At 37.8% G+C, this 18,914-nt stretch overlaps 1 protein-coding gene across 2 annotated transcripts; it reads left to right on the top strand.

Moving 5' to 3' along the window:
• The first annotated feature begins 9,245 nt into the window (after positions 1 to 9,245).
• Positions 9,246 to 18,861, top strand: kif2c (kinesin family member 2C). Of its 2 annotated transcripts, XM_074651235.1 has the most exons (23): positions 9,246 to 9,352; positions 9,542 to 9,618; positions 9,713 to 9,807; positions 10,369 to 10,473; positions 10,812 to 10,860; positions 10,946 to 10,984; positions 12,071 to 12,217; positions 12,533 to 12,655; positions 12,995 to 13,092; positions 13,194 to 13,289; positions 13,380 to 13,434; positions 13,573 to 13,735; positions 14,572 to 14,662; positions 14,771 to 14,834; positions 15,080 to 15,171; positions 15,261 to 15,403; positions 15,650 to 15,863; positions 16,831 to 16,941; positions 17,055 to 17,122; positions 17,218 to 17,290; positions 17,383 to 17,463; positions 17,557 to 17,650; positions 18,680 to 18,861. In XM_074651235.1, exons 1-23 carry the CDS (start codon positions 9,261 to 9,263, stop codon positions 18,739 to 18,741), a joined length of 2,232 nt encoding a protein of 743 aa, XP_074507336.1. In that variant the 5' UTR covers positions 9,246 to 9,260; the 3' UTR covers positions 18,742 to 18,861. The 2 variants fall into 2 exon arrangements, with proteins under 2 accessions (XP_074507336.1, XP_074507337.1); XM_074651236.1 differs by lacking the exon at positions 10,946 to 10,984.
• The last annotated feature ends 53 nt before the right edge of the window (positions 18,862 to 18,914 follow it).

Below are 18,914 nucleotides of genomic sequence, written 5' to 3'. Positions count from 1 at the left end.
CTTTAATGTTTGGATGAATTGTAAATTTGGAAATAATATAGGAAAGTGAGGTCATTCAATAAAATTCAACTTTGCATAAAATGCCTTGATACAGAACACTAAAATGATTGTGTCACTGTGAAGTTTAAGTGGTAATGTGCAAGATTACTATTTCCAATCTCTTGTTTTTAATGATGGTGACCGCTTTGATGATCAACCAAAGTTTGCTGTGGTGTTTTTGTTAACCACACTTCAGAACTCACAGTGTGGCCAGTGCTGTGGTTTCTTTATTTCTCTAATTTTTGTTCATAAAGTTTGACTTTTTTTTCTATGTTCGTTCAGCTTTCTATCTACTAATCCTCTATTTGTCTCAAACTGAAGGCTGTTGCTGTTTTTCTTAACAAACAGCACATTACTTATCATGAGCCAGAGCAGTTTGTGCCAGAAATGATGCAGCTGAAACGGTTTTGTTTAACAAATCATCAATGCAGGCACATTTTATCCAAGCCTAATGAGTCAGCATTCACAACCTTCTTGGAAAGGTGACTCTAAGTTTTAATTCCACAACATATTATCCTGCATGTAGGCTCATTTTGCATTTTTCTCTCCGCGCTGGCAGATTTCTTTCACTTATTATGGGAAAATATGGCTTTTGGGACTCAATAATAAACAAAAATGATTTGACAAGATGGAAATGCTTGCAGTGCATCCCATCGCTGTGGTTTCAGAGCGAGGCTGTAAAACTCTGGGTATGAGTGTAGTTTTTCTTTGAGTACTTCGGGGTCCACATGTTGTACCCTGCACTATGCAAGCAAACCTCCTCTGGTGAGCCCCGTAAAAAGAAAAAAGAAACTGGTGGGTTTTAGGGATTAATTCAAAAAGCACACTGACACATTTCTGCGCTATTCATGGTTTGTGGTTTCGATTGGTGTTCCCTTAAAGAGGCTGTATGCAGGCCTGCAACATCTCAATCTTTACGGTTCATATAAAGAAACTGATTGAATTCAAGAATTTATGGGCCTAATTTTACAGTCATGGATAAAACGTTGTTTCTGATGCATTTTATTTTGTCACTGAAGTTTCAATGGAAAAGGTTTGAATTAAGTTTTAAGCTGAAAACCTTATTTTGTTTTGCAGTGAAGTAGCCTATTCTGCTCTCTATGGTTTCAAATGGAAAACTGATGAAGACCAACTGGGAAATTGTGAGTGACAGAGTGGCCCTGTGGACTAGTTACTGACCAAATGGAGAAACAGAGAAACCAAGAGCTGCACTCTGTGACTGAACATGTGTGTGTAAAGCAATAACACTAATGGCATTCAATACTGTAGCCCACAAGACCTTAATGTCCTAAAATGTCCTAAAAGTGTCCTACATGTCTTAACACGTCAGATTATATCATTTTAAATGTCAATATTGTTGTTGCCTACTTTGTAATTGGTTATAAAAGTTCTTACTTGTGCACAAATTGCTTTTTTTTAATATATATATATATATATATATATATATATATATATATATATATATGTATATTGTTATACATATTTATTGTTGAGTGAAGCTCTTGCATTGGACATACAGTGCTGAATGATTGTGTCCTCCAACATCTGCACCATGCTCTGACCAGCAGGGGGCAGAGTTACAGCAAAACAAATATTGGACTTGATTATGGTCTTTAATAAAAGAACATGTTAAATTACAAAAAAAGACAATATATTTATTAAAATTGGTAAAAGGTGGTCAGTTGATCAATGAAGAATGCATTTTATGCCGCTTGTAGTAAATGAACGTGAAGGCCACGGAGGAGGATTAGTCATATGGCAGGTTTTGAAATGGGCTATAATTTAACAGGCATTAAAGCTGCAGTAGGCAGAATGTTTTTGGCATCATTGGGCAAAAATTCCATAATAACATTTCAGCATATTGTAATTCAAGTGTTATGAGAGATGACTAGACTTCTGCACCTCCTCATGGCTCTATTTTCAGGCTTTAAAAATGAGAAAGTGTGCTCCGGCTGGTGGGTGGTGCTTGGTATTTCTTCAACTGATCTCAACCTGGCTGCCGGGTCACAAACGTTCTCATTTTACAGCTAAACAGTACACTACAAGATGTTTCTGAAAACATTTGAGAAGAGAAATAGTCATTACAGTAACAGTATATTGATTCATATTTGATCAGCGCTGCCTAGTTTGACCTTTTGATTGGAGTTTGTGAGTGATTGACAGCTGCTCAGAGACGGCAGGCTCCAGCTCGGCTCTGATTGGTTGTTTTCCTCCAGTTTGTGAAATCTTGCAGATACCATTAGGATCACCGGAGGACATCAGAGGACAGAGGCACATGATTTTTTTCAGATTACCTGCCTCATGGACTACTGTCAGGATATAGTGATTTTTTAACGACATTGGCTCCAACAATTCTAGTTTTAAAAATAATAACTATATTAATAAATAGCACAGTGTAGTGGTTTCCAATGTGTGAGGTTGGTGGACGTGATGTGCAAAAGTTAGTCTGTATCACTTTTGTTTAATGAAACATTTAATCCCTAAATGGGCAGACTGTTGACAAAAACACTGTTCTCTGTTCTCACTAAACTGATTCTATTAATCTCATAAATCAACTATGTTTTGCCATGTCACAGTTTCAATTGCTCCCTATCAGTAATGTTGTGGTACCGTTGAGGTAACCGACTTGTGGACAAACATTCCCGTAGTGTAACTGCAGCTGTGTGCACTACCAAGACCACTCTTTACTGCAGAGACCAAATAAATAAACAAAATTACAGTTGAAGAAACAAATAAAATTTGCCAGCTGGGCAAACTGGGTTCTGGTGTGTGTGGCAGAGCTCATACTGAACTATTTCACGGCTTGAAATGATGTGTTTGAAGAGTAAGCTTAAGTCTATATGGCAGCTTTTCTTAAATGATGGGCTGGGAACCAAAATGGGTCACTGGCATGTTTCAGTGGATCCCCACATGCCAAGAATACTAATATGCTTTAATGAGAGAATGTTCCAGACTCACTCAGTATTTGCTCAGTTTGGCTGCTTGGCTGGAGACGTTTTAAATCCCTGCTGTAGCTGAGTTGGACGCACACTAAGTTTAGTTATAAGAAACAATAAATCACACCAGACCATCAATTGGTTGACACTAAAGAAAAGTACACATAGAGAAGTTATATTCTAATATTGGCCCAGTTGGTGCTCTTATTCCCAAGTCCAGAGTTTGCTGTAACTGCATGTATGTTGCTCTTTCTGGTTGTTGCTATATTGCTCTCTGCTGGACATTTTGTTTAATGCAACACAGACCTCCTGATATTACAGAGATGTGAGATATATATATCTACTTTTTGTATTTTTTTTGGTATAAATTTGGTAGGAAATTAATTTTATAGAAATTGAATGATTAAATCAGTAGAGTTATACCAGTTTTTCAAGCTTAACCCATTTGTGCCCAAAGACTATATTTAGTATGAAAAGGAAAAATGTCACAACATTTAATCTGATTGGTCAAAAATCTTGAGATTCGGTATGGACATACTTTAGGCAAGTATTTAACATTAAAACTTTGAAAGAAAAATCGAAAAATCACACTTTTATTAATAGTCCAAAAACAATTTATACTGCATATGTGTGCATATGATTTGATATTCAACTTGTTATGAGTTCATAGATACAAAATACTCGATTGTGATCCTTATATTTTCTGAGATCAGCCATTTAAAAAAAAAAATCTTACTATATACTACTGTCTATTGCAAAAACAGTAGTCCCGTGTGCCCAAATAATATAAGAAAAACTCTCTTTTCAGCCAAATGGTTTGATCAATTATACATTTCTTCACATTTGTGCGTAAGCCCAGAGAACACTTTCACCAAAGGAAATTAAAAATTTCAGTTGCGGGCACAAATGGGTTAACAACATATACTGTATGTTCAATCTTTCCTTACCACCCTATTGGTCTGTATTCCAGCATCACTGTGAGTATTGGCTGTCAAAAATCAAATGACTACAGTTCATTTAAGAGTTGCTTCATCCATGAGCCAAAATGACTAATGCTGGCCCATCTAACCCTTTTTGAGACCCCAAATATTGAAGTCTAAAGACATAAAGTAGCTAATGGATATCAAATGCTATGTTTGTCAAAGCATTACATAATTAAAAGTATTTACTGAAACCAAAAAAGTGACAGTAGAGTAGAAGAATCTTTTCTTTTTTGTTCCTCTCACTGCTCCTCTCCGAGTCTGTCAACCTTCCTGGGTGGTTCGTAAGTGTGCTCAGCTCACGTACTGTATGCATATGTGTTTATTTAGTCTGTATAGGGGAACAGAGCCACGGGCTCTGCCAATTTTCTCTATACACTGAGAAAATATGCTTGTGGACAGATGGAAAAAAGGGGAGCAGTTAAACAGACTCAGGGCCAACAGATACAAGACCCCTCCTTCTTCAAATCAACCACCACAATTACCGAGCTGCCACACTGAGAAACAAGCACCTCTTCCACCTTTTCCATGACTATTACCTCCACACAGCACGGTGGTGTAGTGGCTCGAGAGGCTACCGTTTAAATCTACAGAAGCCACAAGGTTTTTGGCATCATTGGGCAAAAATTCCATAATAACCTTTCAGCATATTGTAATTCAAGTGTTCTGAGAGATAACTAGACTTCTGCTCCTCCTCATGGCTCTGTTTTTAGGCCATCTAGCCCGTGACAGGAGACTTTGACCAATCACAGGTCATTTCAGAGAGAGAGCGATCCTATTGGCTGTGCTCCGGCTGGTAGGCGGTGCTTGGTATTTCCTCAGCAGATCTCAACATGGCTGCCGGGTCACAAACATTCTCATTTTGACAGCTAAACAGTACTACAAGATGTTTCTGAAAACATTTGAGGTGAGAAATAGGCATTACAGTAACAGAATATTGATTCATATTTGATCAGTGCTGCCTAGTTTGACCGTTTGACCAGAGTTTGCGAGTGATTGACAGCTGCCTCTCAGAGACGGCAGCTGGACGGCAGACTCCAGATCAGCTCTGACTGCTTGTTTTCCTCCAGTCTGTGAAATCTTGCAGATGCCATTAGGAGCACCAGAGGACACAGCGGCACATGATTTTTTGCAGATTACCTGTTTCATGCACTACTGTCAGGATATAGAGACCGTTTTATAAAAATAACTTTTTTAAATCATATTTGCTCCATTTCTACCCACTGCTGCTTTAAGAAGACCTTCTTCCTGGTGAAATATTGAATCCTTATCAGCATGAGCAAAGCATTGTGTAAAAGAGTTGGTCTGCGGGAAAGATGTATAGACCAAAGGAAATGGATAATTCAAATTTATGAACGCACACAAAACCTGACAAAACCAAAAGCTACAGCTGTTGTTGTGACATAGCTGTAGCCCAAATATATACATGCACGTTGACAACTGAAATTGTTATGCCTATAAATTCATCTTTTTTTGGTTTGTTATGTATCATGTCACGCTCTGAACATCACCTTGTTTTCACTCTTTTTTTTGGATATTTCTCCCATGTTCTCATCATTGTTGTACCACCTGTAAAGTCATAGCTGTTTTGTTTTTGCACCAATAAAAAAAGAAAAAATCAGCTGAGAGGAATACCTGAAACATTCATCATGCCACTTCCCATTGTGTGTCCCTGCGAACTGGCCTTCATGTAGAAGAAGCTGTGATAAGATAAGGACCACCAGAATACTCAGATGCGATATAGACTCACCAGAGACAGACATACACATGGAAACACTTAAATGACTAACTTGAAACCAATAAAGATATCAGGAGGAGTTACATAAATTCAAATACCATCGAAGTTCAAAGTGTCATAACAACATTTAAGGATGCACACACATCCACAGCTGTTTAATCTCTCTCTCTGTAGACTATAATTTAAAACAGGAAGTTGGAGTTTACTGCCAGATTTCATTGGATATGATTTCAAAGAGGGATATAAAAGAGAAAAAGATTATATTAAAGCTTGTGTAGGCATATTCTGTGCAATACTCTGTCATCAATACTGCATTTATACTGTACATTTCAAGAAATATTCTTATTTATACCATTCTTGCGTTTTATTTAACACACTTAATAGATCCCACTTCTCAGCATTTATATATTATTTCTTATATTCTCATTTATTCTTCTTATTTTCATTATTTACTTATATTTCTCTACATATATTGGATTAAATATTGTAACATAATGTACATAATTTACACGTTACATACTCCTTTATTTCTATTTTCTTACATTTATTTATGTTTATATAAGGGCAACTGTAACGCCCAATTTTTTTCCCCGTAGATCAATAAAGTATTTCTGATTCTGATATAAATGACTTTGATAACACCTGAGAAAATAAAAAAATAATAATAAACAAAATTAATTGTAATGATCAAATGTTTTCTGTGGATGTGATCAGGCAAAAAAACAGTCCTCATTACAATATTTAATAACTTGAGGTAAATGGTGAATGTATACTGAGCTCAAGTGCCCACATGGCATCATTTTAACAATTAATGTCATTATAGAACTGACACGTGTACAAAAATATGCAGACAGGATAAAGTAAGCACACAGACGAGATTTTTTTTTTTATAATGTGGCACACAGAAGTTTAGTTTAGCCTACTGCATCCACTCAAGGCCACTGAGGAAGTGTTTAGCGTCAGACTGTAAAGCTGTGAGAATGGACGGAGTGACTGAGTTGAAGGGAGGAAAAGGGGGGAGGAGCGTTTGGAGTATTGAAGGGGAGAGGAGGGTGTAGGAGTTCGGGGTGGGGGGATGTAAGGAGGATAAGGAGGAGGAGGGGAATACCACCCACTAAGCCAGTTGTGGAGAGGTTCTGGGGGTTGGGCTGCTCACAGGAAACAGTTGTGGCTCCATCCCAGGCCTCACACCGAGCAGCCCTGGGCCACCCAGTCACCGACAGACAGACCCACCAAATGGCCTGGCTGGGCCAAACCGACAGGGATTTGTTTATTTTTCATCCTTTGGCGGTGGGGGGAAAATTGTTCAGCACAAGCTGTTTATTAGACCTTTGATTTGTCATGTGTCAGCGTTGGCTTGCGGGGGAATGTGTATACATAAGTCCAGCTTGTGTATAGTTAGGAGGTTTTGGAGGCTGAGAGGGTGTGGGCACGGAGGAGTGGGGAGGCTGGGGGGGGGGACAAAAAAAGAAGAAGAGAGGAGAAATGGGACGCCTCCCACGCTGGAGGCAAGTCTGAACTGCATTATGGGTCATTCTCCAGCTGTCCCTGATTGTTGATGTCATGCAGGACTGAACTGTGGTGTCCAGTGGGTGTGGGAAGAGAGGGAGCATGTGGACAAACACAGGATTCCTGTGGTCACATGGATGAAATGCAGTAGGCTAAATAGATCAGCGTTTAGCAGAATTTGGGTGTAACTTAGGCCTGATCATTTGATGCTGTGTATCAAGTCATGGCAGTCCTGTGGATGTTCTATTGTCATCATGGATATTAAAAAAGGGATAGATAGCGTACCTCATGTACAACATAGCAGAATCTTTGACAGTTGACACATTTCTATTGTCTCACCGTATATATCACCCAACCCTAGATATTAGTCAGCACTGATTTATACAAAGAATACTTGTTATAATACGTGTTATGTTATGAAAACGTATCTAGGCTATTTCAATGAATGTGCCTTCTTCTTTTGCAAATGCCAACTGAAAAATATATAGAAACAGCACATTTAAAGCTGCAGTGGGTAGAAATGGAGCAAATATGATTAAAAAAAAGTTATTTTTATAAAACGGTCACTATATCCTGACAGTAGAGCATTAGACAGGTAATCTGAAAAAAATCATGAGTCTATGTCCTCCGGTGCTCCTAATGGCTTTTCCCAGACCGGAGGAAAACAACCAATCAGAGCTGATCTGGAGTCTGCCGTCCAGCTGCCGTCTCTGAGCAGCTGTCAATCATTCGCGAACTCTGACCAAACGGTCAAACTAGGCAGCGCTGATCAAATATGAATCAATTTCTGTTACTGTAATGCCTATTTCTTGCCTCACATGTTTTCAGAAACATCTTGTAGTGAACTGTTTAGCTGTAAAATGAGAAAGTTTGTGACCCAGCAGCCATGTTGAGATCAGTTGAGGAAATACCAAGCACCGCCCACCAGCCGGAGCACAGCCAATAGGAACGCTCTCTCTCTGGAATGACCTGTGATTGGCCAAAGTCTCCCGTCACGGGCTAGACTTTTTAAAACCTGAAAACAGAGCCATGAGGAGGTGCAGAAGTCTAGTTATCTCTCAGAACACTTGAATTACAATATGCTGAAAGGTTGATATGGAATTTTTGCCCAATGATGCCAAAAACATTCTGCTTACCGCCACTTTAACTGAGACCGCAGTGCAGTAACAAGAGTACAATATAATTATATCAGGCAATGATGTAATAACTGAGAAAAAGTCTGTTCTGTGATGCAAGCCAAACTTAATAATATCAATATTTGATTTGACAAAGTTTCAGGACACTGGTCTTCATCAGTTTGACTGAGGCTTGAAGCTTTTATTTATATATATATATATATATATATATATATATATATATATATGGGAGCAGTAGAGGTTGCATACTATAAAAATATTGCACAGGCATTTCTTTTTTTTTATATTGCATATATTGCATTTATTGAAATATTGCACTTGTTTATTGCACTTTTTGTGAGGGAAAAGTGTTTTATGATTTATCTGTTTAAGAGTCTGATTGCCTGGGGGAAAAAACTGTTCTCAGTCTGTTGGTGAGAGTCCTGGGGGTCCTGTATCTTCTACCAGAGGTCAGGAGAACAGGCTGTTGTGGGGGTGGGTGATGTCCTTAATGAATTTGTTTAGTAGAATATATTTTTTATTTGTTTCTTAATTTATTTCTTAATTAATTAATTTCTTAATTTCTTAATTTCTTCGATCTTTATTTCTTTATTAATTTATTAATTTATTTGTTTCTTAATTTATTTATTCATTTATTTATTTATTTAATCATTCATTCAATCATTTATTCATTTATTTATTCGTTTGTTCGTTTCTTCATTCATTCATTCATTCATTTATTTATTTATTATATTTATTTATTCATTTATTTATTCATTTATTTTTTCATTTATTTATTTATTTATTTACAAACTAAAGTAAACTAGATCCCGCTCTACCTCGTCCAGTCCGGTAGGTGGCGGTATGCACCTCCTGAAATCCACCAAAAAAACACACAAAGAAGAAGAAGAAGCTCTCTTGAACTTTGATCAACCAATCACAGATGGAGAACATCCAACGAGCCAATCAGATCCTTGAACACCCGGAAATAACAGCAGTTTCAAACTTTCGGGCGGCGGTGAATTTGGCACGAAGGTAAGTGTGAGATGTTTGACGTTAGTTTGTGATAAAAAAGATTGAATAAACTAATACAAAATGACGAATACCATTACGGTTCTATTATTTAATAGTTAATGTATCGATGAAAGTATGATATTGTTGTTTTAGCGGGCATACTTGATAGAGTTAACCAACGTTACCTGGATGTTGATTTCACCGTTACAGAGCAGAAGGAGCCAAAATGGAGACCGGTCTGTCCAGACTTCTTGTTGGACTCTCTGTCAAAATTGGTCGCAGCGATGGTGAGCTGCGTGTTTTCTATTGGTTTTACCCTTCAAATAATAACGGTGTGTGTCTTTTAACAAAGCTTGACTGGTTTGTTTACGTGTAAACCAGGTCGAGTGCATCTGGCAACGGTGAAGTCCGTGGATACTGTGAAGTCCGCGGTGATGGTTGAGTGGAATGAAAGAAAGATCTGTCGAGGAAAGGAGGTCAGTAAGTCCATGAAACACGGGATATAGATGTGTTTCGTTAGGGATAAAGATATGCTGGTGCATGTCACAGCTTAAGAGACAACCACAACAACATATAATAGACGTAACTCACTCACACTTTTATTTACTCCTCTACTTCATGTTTTTTTATTTTATATTGCAATATATTTTTATTAATTGTTTTTTTTTATTGACACAACAAACATTAATTACTTCTTTATTGTTTTCTTCCATTTACATACATGTTTTTTTAAATATCTATATATTGCAATTTGCTTAATTAATTATATGTTTTTGTTTTTATTTTGTTCTTTTATTTTATTTATTATTCAATTGACGCTTTGGCAATATTGTTCACCTGACAGTCATGCCAATAATGCAAATTGAATTGAAATGAACCAGCCAGGGTCGCTGGAAGTCAATCAGTATCATTGTTTTTACATGACTTTGAATGGACATGATAAGTTATACTGTACATATCCACCTACGTCATGTATATAAAGCAACCTGTTGCATTAGTCAGTCAATATTTATTCCAGCGTTTGTTTGTGGTTTTAGGTTGAAGTGAGTGAGTTATGTACACTCAACCCAGAGCTTTTGGACCATATAAAGGCTGTCACCAACAACCACCCTACTGACCCACCCCCTTCTGCTACAGACAAGGTACGGTAAAGAAGTAGAGCAGCTTGTTGTCAACGCCAACAGGCTGGACCATCTTTCTAATATTTCTTTACACTTTCAAAGTGTAACCTCACAGTTATAATCAAACAATCCTATCTGAGATGCTTCCATGTTTTGTCTCTCATAAAACAATACTACTCTCAATAAATGGCAAGGAAATGTCAAAGTAGAATGGTAATTTAACTCATCCTTTGGATCTGGAAACATGGGTTCAACATTAGTCCTGGATGGAAAGGGGACATCATTGTAAAGCATCTAAATAACTGATGCAATGAGCAATTTTCTCCCTCCCTCTCTCTCTCTCTCCGATTGTCTCTTAGAAGTATGAGGGTCGACTGCGCTCATCCAGGATTCCTGCCCCTTGCTCCTGTATGTAAATATATTGTTCAAGTTGTTTGTCTTAGATTGCCATGTCCTGTAGTTTGGCTCCTAACAGCTTGTTTCCTTCCAAAAGCCTCTGCTTCTCCAGCAGTCATTAAGGCTGAAGATTCAGGTCGGCATGGCATGCATGTTTCTCTCTCTCTCAAGCAAATGAGTTGTATTTTCTAATCACTCCTTTGTTAATGGGATAAGGGTGTAAGAGCAAAAGAATCCACCATCCTTGGAGAGCTGAACTCTGCTCAGGCCTGGCCACTGATAATTCATAAAGAATCATCTGCTTTAGTTTAATGATTAGTGGTACAAAGATTCAAATGGGCAACTTTGAGTATTGGGATATTCTGGGCATGCAGCACTTTTCTATTTTTGTCCATTAATCCGCTTTAAATTCTAGGTAGGAATAGGAACTAGGAATAAAAGATAGGAATAAAAAAAAAAAAAAGGAGTGCCCAGTGTCATCACTGATAACAAATGTACAGCATTTGTACCAGCATGTTTATCCATTTAGGATAGAGTGGACTCTTATGATGCAATGCACTGCTTTTTATTTTTCAGAATTGACTGAAAGTAACACTATTAATCTTCAATCATTCAATCAAAAAAAAATGTAATCACCTGCCGCACTTTTAGTTTCATCACTTTTCTGCACCTGTGTTGATCTCTCATGGCTCACTTTTCTGTCACTCTGGGTCTCTGAAGGATCTTGTTTCATCTTCGAAGGGCGAATTTGTTGCTGGGGTCACTTGATTTGGCAGATCACAGCCATGTACAGTTTATCCTTCATTTGTACCTGAGTTTGGATTACATTTAATCCCAGAAAAACATGCTAAGTAGCTAGAGCTGGGCAATATAGATATCGCCTTAATTTTGGATATCGTAATATGGCATAAGTGTTGTCTTCTCCTGGTTTTAAAGGCAGTATTATAGTAAAGGGGATGTCATTTTCTGAACTTAGCGGCCATTATATCCACATTACTGATGATTATTTATCAAAAATCTCATTGTGTAAATATTTTGTAAAAGCACCAATAGTCAACCCTACAATAATCGTCGCAATATCAATATTGAGGTATTTGGTCAAAAATATCGTCATATTTGATTTTCTCCATATCGCCCAGCTCTACTAGTAGCAATGCTTGACAATACTTACTTTAGGACACTCATACTGCAGCTTTTTGACTTGGATTTGTCTTCCTTTCAGTTGTCAATCGGTCTCAGAACAGGCAGACGTGTTTGTTCCAGGCTCCGGCCCCGGTCCTATCACCAGTCTCGACCTCGGAGTCTTCTCAGGCAAACGTGGAGACGGTCCACCCTGATCTCCCCTCTTCAGCAGTCATCACAAACTCTGGTTGGTAGTGATCTTCTGAAAATATATTCACAAAACATGAGACTACTGATGGAAGCCACATATCTGTTTCATTTTACATGTGGGTATTGTTCTCAGTGACGGGGAATTTGGAGACCTGAGAGTATATTTTGCACATCCGCACTGTGTGTCACATAACACATTACTGGTAGTATCACAAGATATGGAACATGTTGTTGCATGCACTAGAGTCGATTTTCCATGTACAACTTAAATCTTTTAGTGCTTTCTTTGTTCCGTAATTTCAAAATATTTGTCATGTTGATAAACTCAAGTGCACTCTTTTCCCTTATCTAGTGCTTCCTAATCAGGAGCATAGAAAGAATGAGGCCAAACCAGCACCGCCGGTGTCTTTTGTTCGTGAGGCAGTAAAGGAAAATGATGGGCCCGAGAGAATGCCTCCTCCGTCTTCAGCCAAAGGTCAGTAACACATTTCACATCAACATGATATCATGTGTATCACTTAGATCTATAGACGCACCACATAACACAAAGAGAGACATCTCTACACGTTAATGTCACAAGAGCAGCCTCCCTTTTCTCCTGCAGGGGATTGTTTTTTGTTTTTTTTACTTTAGACAAAAAGATGTGTTGATTAGGCACACATAGATCATATCAACTCCTTGTTCTACGAGGAGTATGGCCAGGTGGTGCAGGATCTGAGACACCTACTCATGCTGTTATTATATTTGTTGGATATTTGCAATGATGACAACTAGATGTGAGGTCATTAGGTGTTAACATCTCTATGCACTTCAGGCAGAAGAAAAACTGTGGCTCCCCAAGAGCTAAACAAAGGCAGTAAAAGGCTGTCTTGTGTTGCAAAGCCCAACGACATGCAGGGGAAGAGGGGAAAGGTGAGATTTGTTTTTACTCATTTATATACATACTTTTTATTGAAAAAGTGTGGGGATGTTCCATCTCACATTTTATTTGCATTCCCTTTGTTTCCTTTTAGTTTGGAGAGGCTCCTCGACCAAACCAGAAGTTCTACGAGATGATCCAAGACTTCAGAGAGACCTTGGAAATAACCCCCTTATCATCAGCTGACCATGTAAGTTTGGACTCAAGAACACTGTGCCTTGTGTGAAGTGCTGGTGTGCCTTTTATAGCCATACTTACAGCACATGTTGTGTTTTTACAGATTGAACCTCACAGGATCTGTGTGTGCGTTCGCAAGCGGCCCCTTAACAAACAAGGTATATACATTTGGAGGGATTTCTATTGTTCTGTATACAGTATCATCTGAATATAAAGGAGTAATTAATGGCAAAAGTATTGGCCATTGTAAGTTTAAAAAAAAAAAATGCTGACTTTGACATTCTTGTGTATTCCAGAGATTAATAAAAAGGAGATAGATGTGGTGTCTGTACCTGGAAAAGGTGCTCTGCTGGTCCACGAGCCAAAACAGAAGGTGGACCTCACAAAGTACTTGGAGAACCAGGTCTTCCACTTTGACTTCTCCTTCAATGAGACCGCCACCAACGACCTGGTCTACAAGTAATGACCTCATGTGTCCTTTTTATTTAGCACCAAGGTGGATCTGATTACAGTTTTTCTAAATAGGATGTTTTAGTGTTTACACTCTTCCTGGGGGATATGATTTAAGGCAGTGTAGACATTTTTCCAAAGACCCCTTCATAATCGTAACACAGATTTAGCATATGCTGCTTACTACCATTTGTACTCTTGATGCCATCGGAACTATTTGTATTCTATAACTTCAGACCTGTTTCATAGTGATAGATAGAAACACATTTTAATTTGAGTCATGTTAAGATGAGATAGTCATTTATTAGTCTCACAGTGGGGAAATTAGCAATGTTATCGATTGTTCATACCATTTATATTCCTTTTATTCAAATTGCATTTGGACTCAACTTGACAGCATGTAGAGCCAACATTTCATGTAATTGATCTTAAAAGCTTTCAGAAAATGAACAGTAGGGAGACTGGCATAGTCCTAATAAATCCAGCTATTTATAATTACCAGTCTAAAGATGACTTTCAGTTAAGTGCTTCAACAATCAAGTTATTGCCTTACAGAGTGCCACTGACCTCACTTTGAGAATCACTGATTTAAGGGATTTGTCATCTGTCAGTGTTTTTTTTTCTCATTTCCCAGAAGCTGTAAATAACTTGGTGTGTAGGAAAGTGTAGATGGCTGTGTTTAATACTGTAGTATCTGTTCAGTAATGTCTGGACTATTGAGCGGGAGTTAAAATGTTGGAAACTCGAGGTACTTTTCTTTACTTGTACTTTACATGCCACTATTTTCTTTTTTTCTTGGCTTGAAAAAGAGTTCAATTTATGACCGATGCTATTTTTTTCTTTAGGTTCACAGCCAAACCGTTGGTGCAATCCATTTTCGAGGGTGGTATGGCAACCTGTTTCGCTTATGGCCAGACTGGAAGTGGAAAGACTCATGTAAGCCTCTGCTTCCTGTGTGGTGTTGACTCGTCTTGAAGCAGTACTTTCCATTTGTAGAATTTCACTTATTTATTTCTTTGCTTGTTTGGCACATTTTCTCCGTAGACGATGGGAGGTGACTTCACCGGGAGGCAGCAAAACAGCGCTAAAGGAATCTACGCCTTGGCAGGTAGATGCACTTTGTGTAGAAGGAAATGCTTCATCTGGGTTTTCACATTAAGATGACTAACGGGAATCAATCAAAAGCATGTCCTCTTTTTTTTTTTTATCTGTATAATTTGTATTTGTTCAAATTAACTCAGGATATGAGTCCCATTGCTTCACTCATTAAACTTCAGAACATTCAGGATTGTCTAAACTGGCCACTTACATGGGAACTTTACTTTGAATAATCTTTGAGTCTTTCCCTTCTAGCCCATGATGTTTTCACCTATCTGAACCACAGGAGGTTTGCTCACCTCGATCTCTCTCCCTATGTCAGCTTCTTCGAGATTTACAATGGAAAAGTAAGAAAACACATTTATTTATATTATTTGACCTAAGAAAATCAGCTTATTCAAGTTGTCCTAAAAGTGAAATATACTTTTTGATTTAGGTGTATGACCTGCTGAATAAGAAGGCCAAGCTGCGTGTTCTGGAGGATGAGCGGCAGCAGGTCCAGGTGGTGGGCCTGGAGGAGGTCTATGTGTCCACAGCAGAGGAGGTCATCAAGATGATCCAGCTGGGCAGCGCATGCAGGTACTTGTGTGTTATGAACATGTATGTTGCAATCTCTTAGTACATGCTGCTTCAAAGTTATGTTTCATTCCTCTCTTTAAACTTCTGGTAAACTTCTGGCCAAGCAGTTACAAAGACATAGCATGTAATGTTAATTCATGACATGAATGTTCTTATTTTTCTGATATTTGTGTTCGTCAGCTAAGAAAAATATATAACATTAACTTGTCTGCTTCCCCTTTCCTTCCATCCTACTGTCTCTCCCAGAACATCGGGCCAGACCTCTGCCAACGCCAACTCATCCCGCTCTCATGCCATCCTTCAGATTGTCCTGCGGCGCAACAACCGTGCCACCACGCTGCATGGCAAATTTTCACTGGTTGATTTGGCCGGCAATGAGCGTGGCACTGACGTCAGCAGCAACGACCGCAACACTATAGTGGAGACCTCCGAGATCAACCGCAGCCTGCTGGCTCTCAAGGTAGATCAAAGCTGTGGCTGCTGTAGAGGTGTGCACACCAGCGTTATTATAGTAAACTTGAAGGAAAATAAGCAGTGAAAAAATATTTTTGGTAAACTGAAACAAAATAAAAACTATATCCTTTAAGAAAAACTAAACCGAAATGATATTGGCGGGGTAAAAAAGTAATAAAATAAGAATAAATATAAATACATTTCAGCTTTAGTTTTTTAGCTATAATATATCACTACCGAAAAAAAGAGATTAAATAAACCTTTATTATACTGTATGTTGTTACAGCAGCAGAAGGACCTGCGATATCTCTCTTTCACACACTATTTAAGACCGCATTGGGCAAACAGATGCCTTTTGTAGTTCATCTTTGGAACATTGTAGTTTCACCACGGCAGACCCACGTCAATAACATCCGCCGCATCCTGATTACGGAGCATAGTGAAAGTGCAGTCATGACGTTTTTCATCGAGGTCAAGGAAAAGGGGTTATGAAAAGACTTTAGTACGTAATTTTTTGACTTTTTAACCGCGGCCTGGCTCTAGAAAAAGGCTTTTTACGTTACCTGAAGGCCACCGTAGTTCTCCTAAATGCTTGTGAAATGCTTGTGAAATGCTTGTGAAATGCTTGTGAAATGCTTGTGAAATGCTTGTGAAACTGCGGTAACGTGAGCCGCAGAGTATAAAAAATAGTGTTATTATGGTAAGGATGGTCTCTGAGCGAGGCGAACAGCGTTACCACGGTTTTGCACTCGGCAGCTCACATTTCCTCAGTCTTGGAAAGAGAAGAGTGAGCAATCAGCAATCTGCAAACAAACTACACACCACTAGATGCCACCATATCCTACACACTGTACCTTTAACTTCTCTGACATTCTCAGAACTTTGTCCAAATATTAAATATGCATGCACAGCATCTAAAAGGATGTTGAAAATCACACCTAACATGCCAGTGTGTCTACTCTTGTGTCCTGTAGGAGTGTATTCGTTCACTGGGAATGAACAGCGATCACATTCCGTTCCGAATGAGCACTTTGACCAAAGTCCTCAGGGATTCCTTCATTGGAGAAAAGTCCAGGACCTGCATGGTACGTTAAAACTCCAAACTTGGCTTACCCTCAGTTTGGCATACGGTGTATTGTGGTCTGATTACATTGAATGTACTCTATGTACACATATTTTCTCCTCTCTTATTCCATAGATTGCTATGGTGTCTCCGGGCATGTCTTCATGTGAATACACGATGAACACACTACGTTACGCTGACAGGTACATATTTAACTCATGAAGTTTAACTTTTAACTTTTTAACTTTTTTTTCCTTTTTGTAATGGAAATACTAACTTTTTATTATCTTCTTTTCAGAGTGAAGGAATTGAAGGCCAAGACCAGTGGAGCAGCTAAGGCACAAGAGCCAATAAATAGCTCCGCAGAGGAGGTTAGCTCGCACACGATCAGTCCAAAAATCAGAATTAATATTAATTATATCATATGTATGATTTGCTAAAATTTTGCTTTTGTGCGTTGTAGGACTCTGTTGAGGAACCCAGTGTCTTTGATGCCATATCCCAAGTGGCAGAGCTGGAGGAGAAGGTTTATGAACAGTTGCAGGTAGAGTTTTGCTCTTATTTACAAGACAAGTGATAATGTCTTTTTTTAATTGGCTTTGTAAGTCCTCACACTTGTATCACTGTTGTTTCTTAGAGGGCCAATAAGCTCTTCAATGGAATGGGGCAAACCTCTTACAATATTGAGGAAGGACTTCCCGACCTGGTGGATCATGCAAAGACATATTTGGGTTTGTACAAACACACAGCTTGATCTTGTTTTTTCTGTCCGTTAGTTTAGCAATATACTCCAAACTTAATCGAATCAAACTGCTGTTGAATATGATGCGGTAACACTTTATAATAACCATCATTAATAAATGGTAAATTCATAGTTAATTCAACTTTTGTTAATTGTTAATTACTGTTATCAGACAATGAAATAATTAAGAAAGTTTACTAATATTTAGTGATGCTATAATTTATTTTAACAGTTTATTTTTTTATACATAATATTTGATATACTATATTAAGTTGTTTTTAATGATTACCAAATCATTTGTAAACCTTTTAAGAAATCATTTGTTAAACATCTATAAACATTACATAGATAGATGGACCAGATATTTATAACACTTTAATGGTTAATAATTGGTTTGTAAAACATCTATAAAGATTATTTGAATGGCTATTATAAAGTTGCAACTGATGATTATAATACCTTGTTAAATGGTTAATAAATACTTTGTAAAGCATCTATAAACATTATTTGGATAGTTAAACTTTGTCAATGGTTAATAATGGGTCTCTGGTCCATCTATATGTTATGTTTATAGATGTTTTACAATCAATTTCTTAAAGGTTTACAAATCATTTGGTAATTATTAACAAATACTTATATATACAATGTTATAATGTGTTTAACAGTAAACTGTTATTAATAGTTTACTAATGTAATCAGAATGTAATTATTATCGTTTCCTATTAGCTATGATAAAATATATAATTTATATACTAATTATTTCATATTACACAAACTAATGATAAAACAACATAAATTATAGCGTTATGAATAATTAGTAAACATTATTAATTATTTTATTGTTTAACTATCAATTTACCATTTATTAATGATGACCAGAGGGAGACACAGGAGGAACCTTGTGCTGACCAGATCAAATGTCACGACAAGTGCCAGCACAAGACTGCATTACATAACGGACCAAAATCTGTGTGGATAGATTTACCTTTATTTATTGTGGTTTATCTGTCATCCACAGACACGGTACTGGCTCTGCAGACTGCTGTGAACCAGGAGAAAATGGCGAGGCAGAGCTACTGAGAGAGAAGAACCCACCGACCCACTCACAGAGTGTGTTTTATTGAAACCGTCTGCTTTGAAGCAGCTTGATTTGAATGTGTTTATGACTGTATTAAATAAATAAAATGTATTCAGACACTAGCTTATTGAAAATGTTTCAAGTCTTATAAGAAACCACTGTGGGAACTATTTGT

This window comes from Sebastes fasciatus, chromosome 11 (genome assembly GCF_043250625.1).
Source record: "Sebastes fasciatus isolate fSebFas1 chromosome 11, fSebFas1.pri, whole genome shotgun sequence".
Classification (NCBI taxonomy): domain Eukaryota; kingdom Metazoa; phylum Chordata; class Actinopteri; order Perciformes; family Sebastidae; genus Sebastes; species Sebastes fasciatus.
This window is presented reverse-complemented; position numbering and strand designations above follow the sequence as displayed.

Bases quoted from the DNA above. Each gene is read 5' to 3' on its own strand.
- kif2c (XM_074651235.1), top strand. From the start codon at position 9,261: ATGGAGAACATCCAACGAGCCAATCAGATCCTTGAACACCCGGAAATA. The intron at 10,861-10,945 runs GTATGTAAATAT...TCCTTCCAAAAG, and splicing joins GATTCCTGCCCCTTGCTCCT to CCTCTGCTTCTCCAGCAGTC. The intron at 13,435-13,572 runs GTATATACATTT...TGTGTATTCCAG, and splicing joins GCGGCCCCTTAACAAACAAG to AGATTAATAAAAAGGAGATA.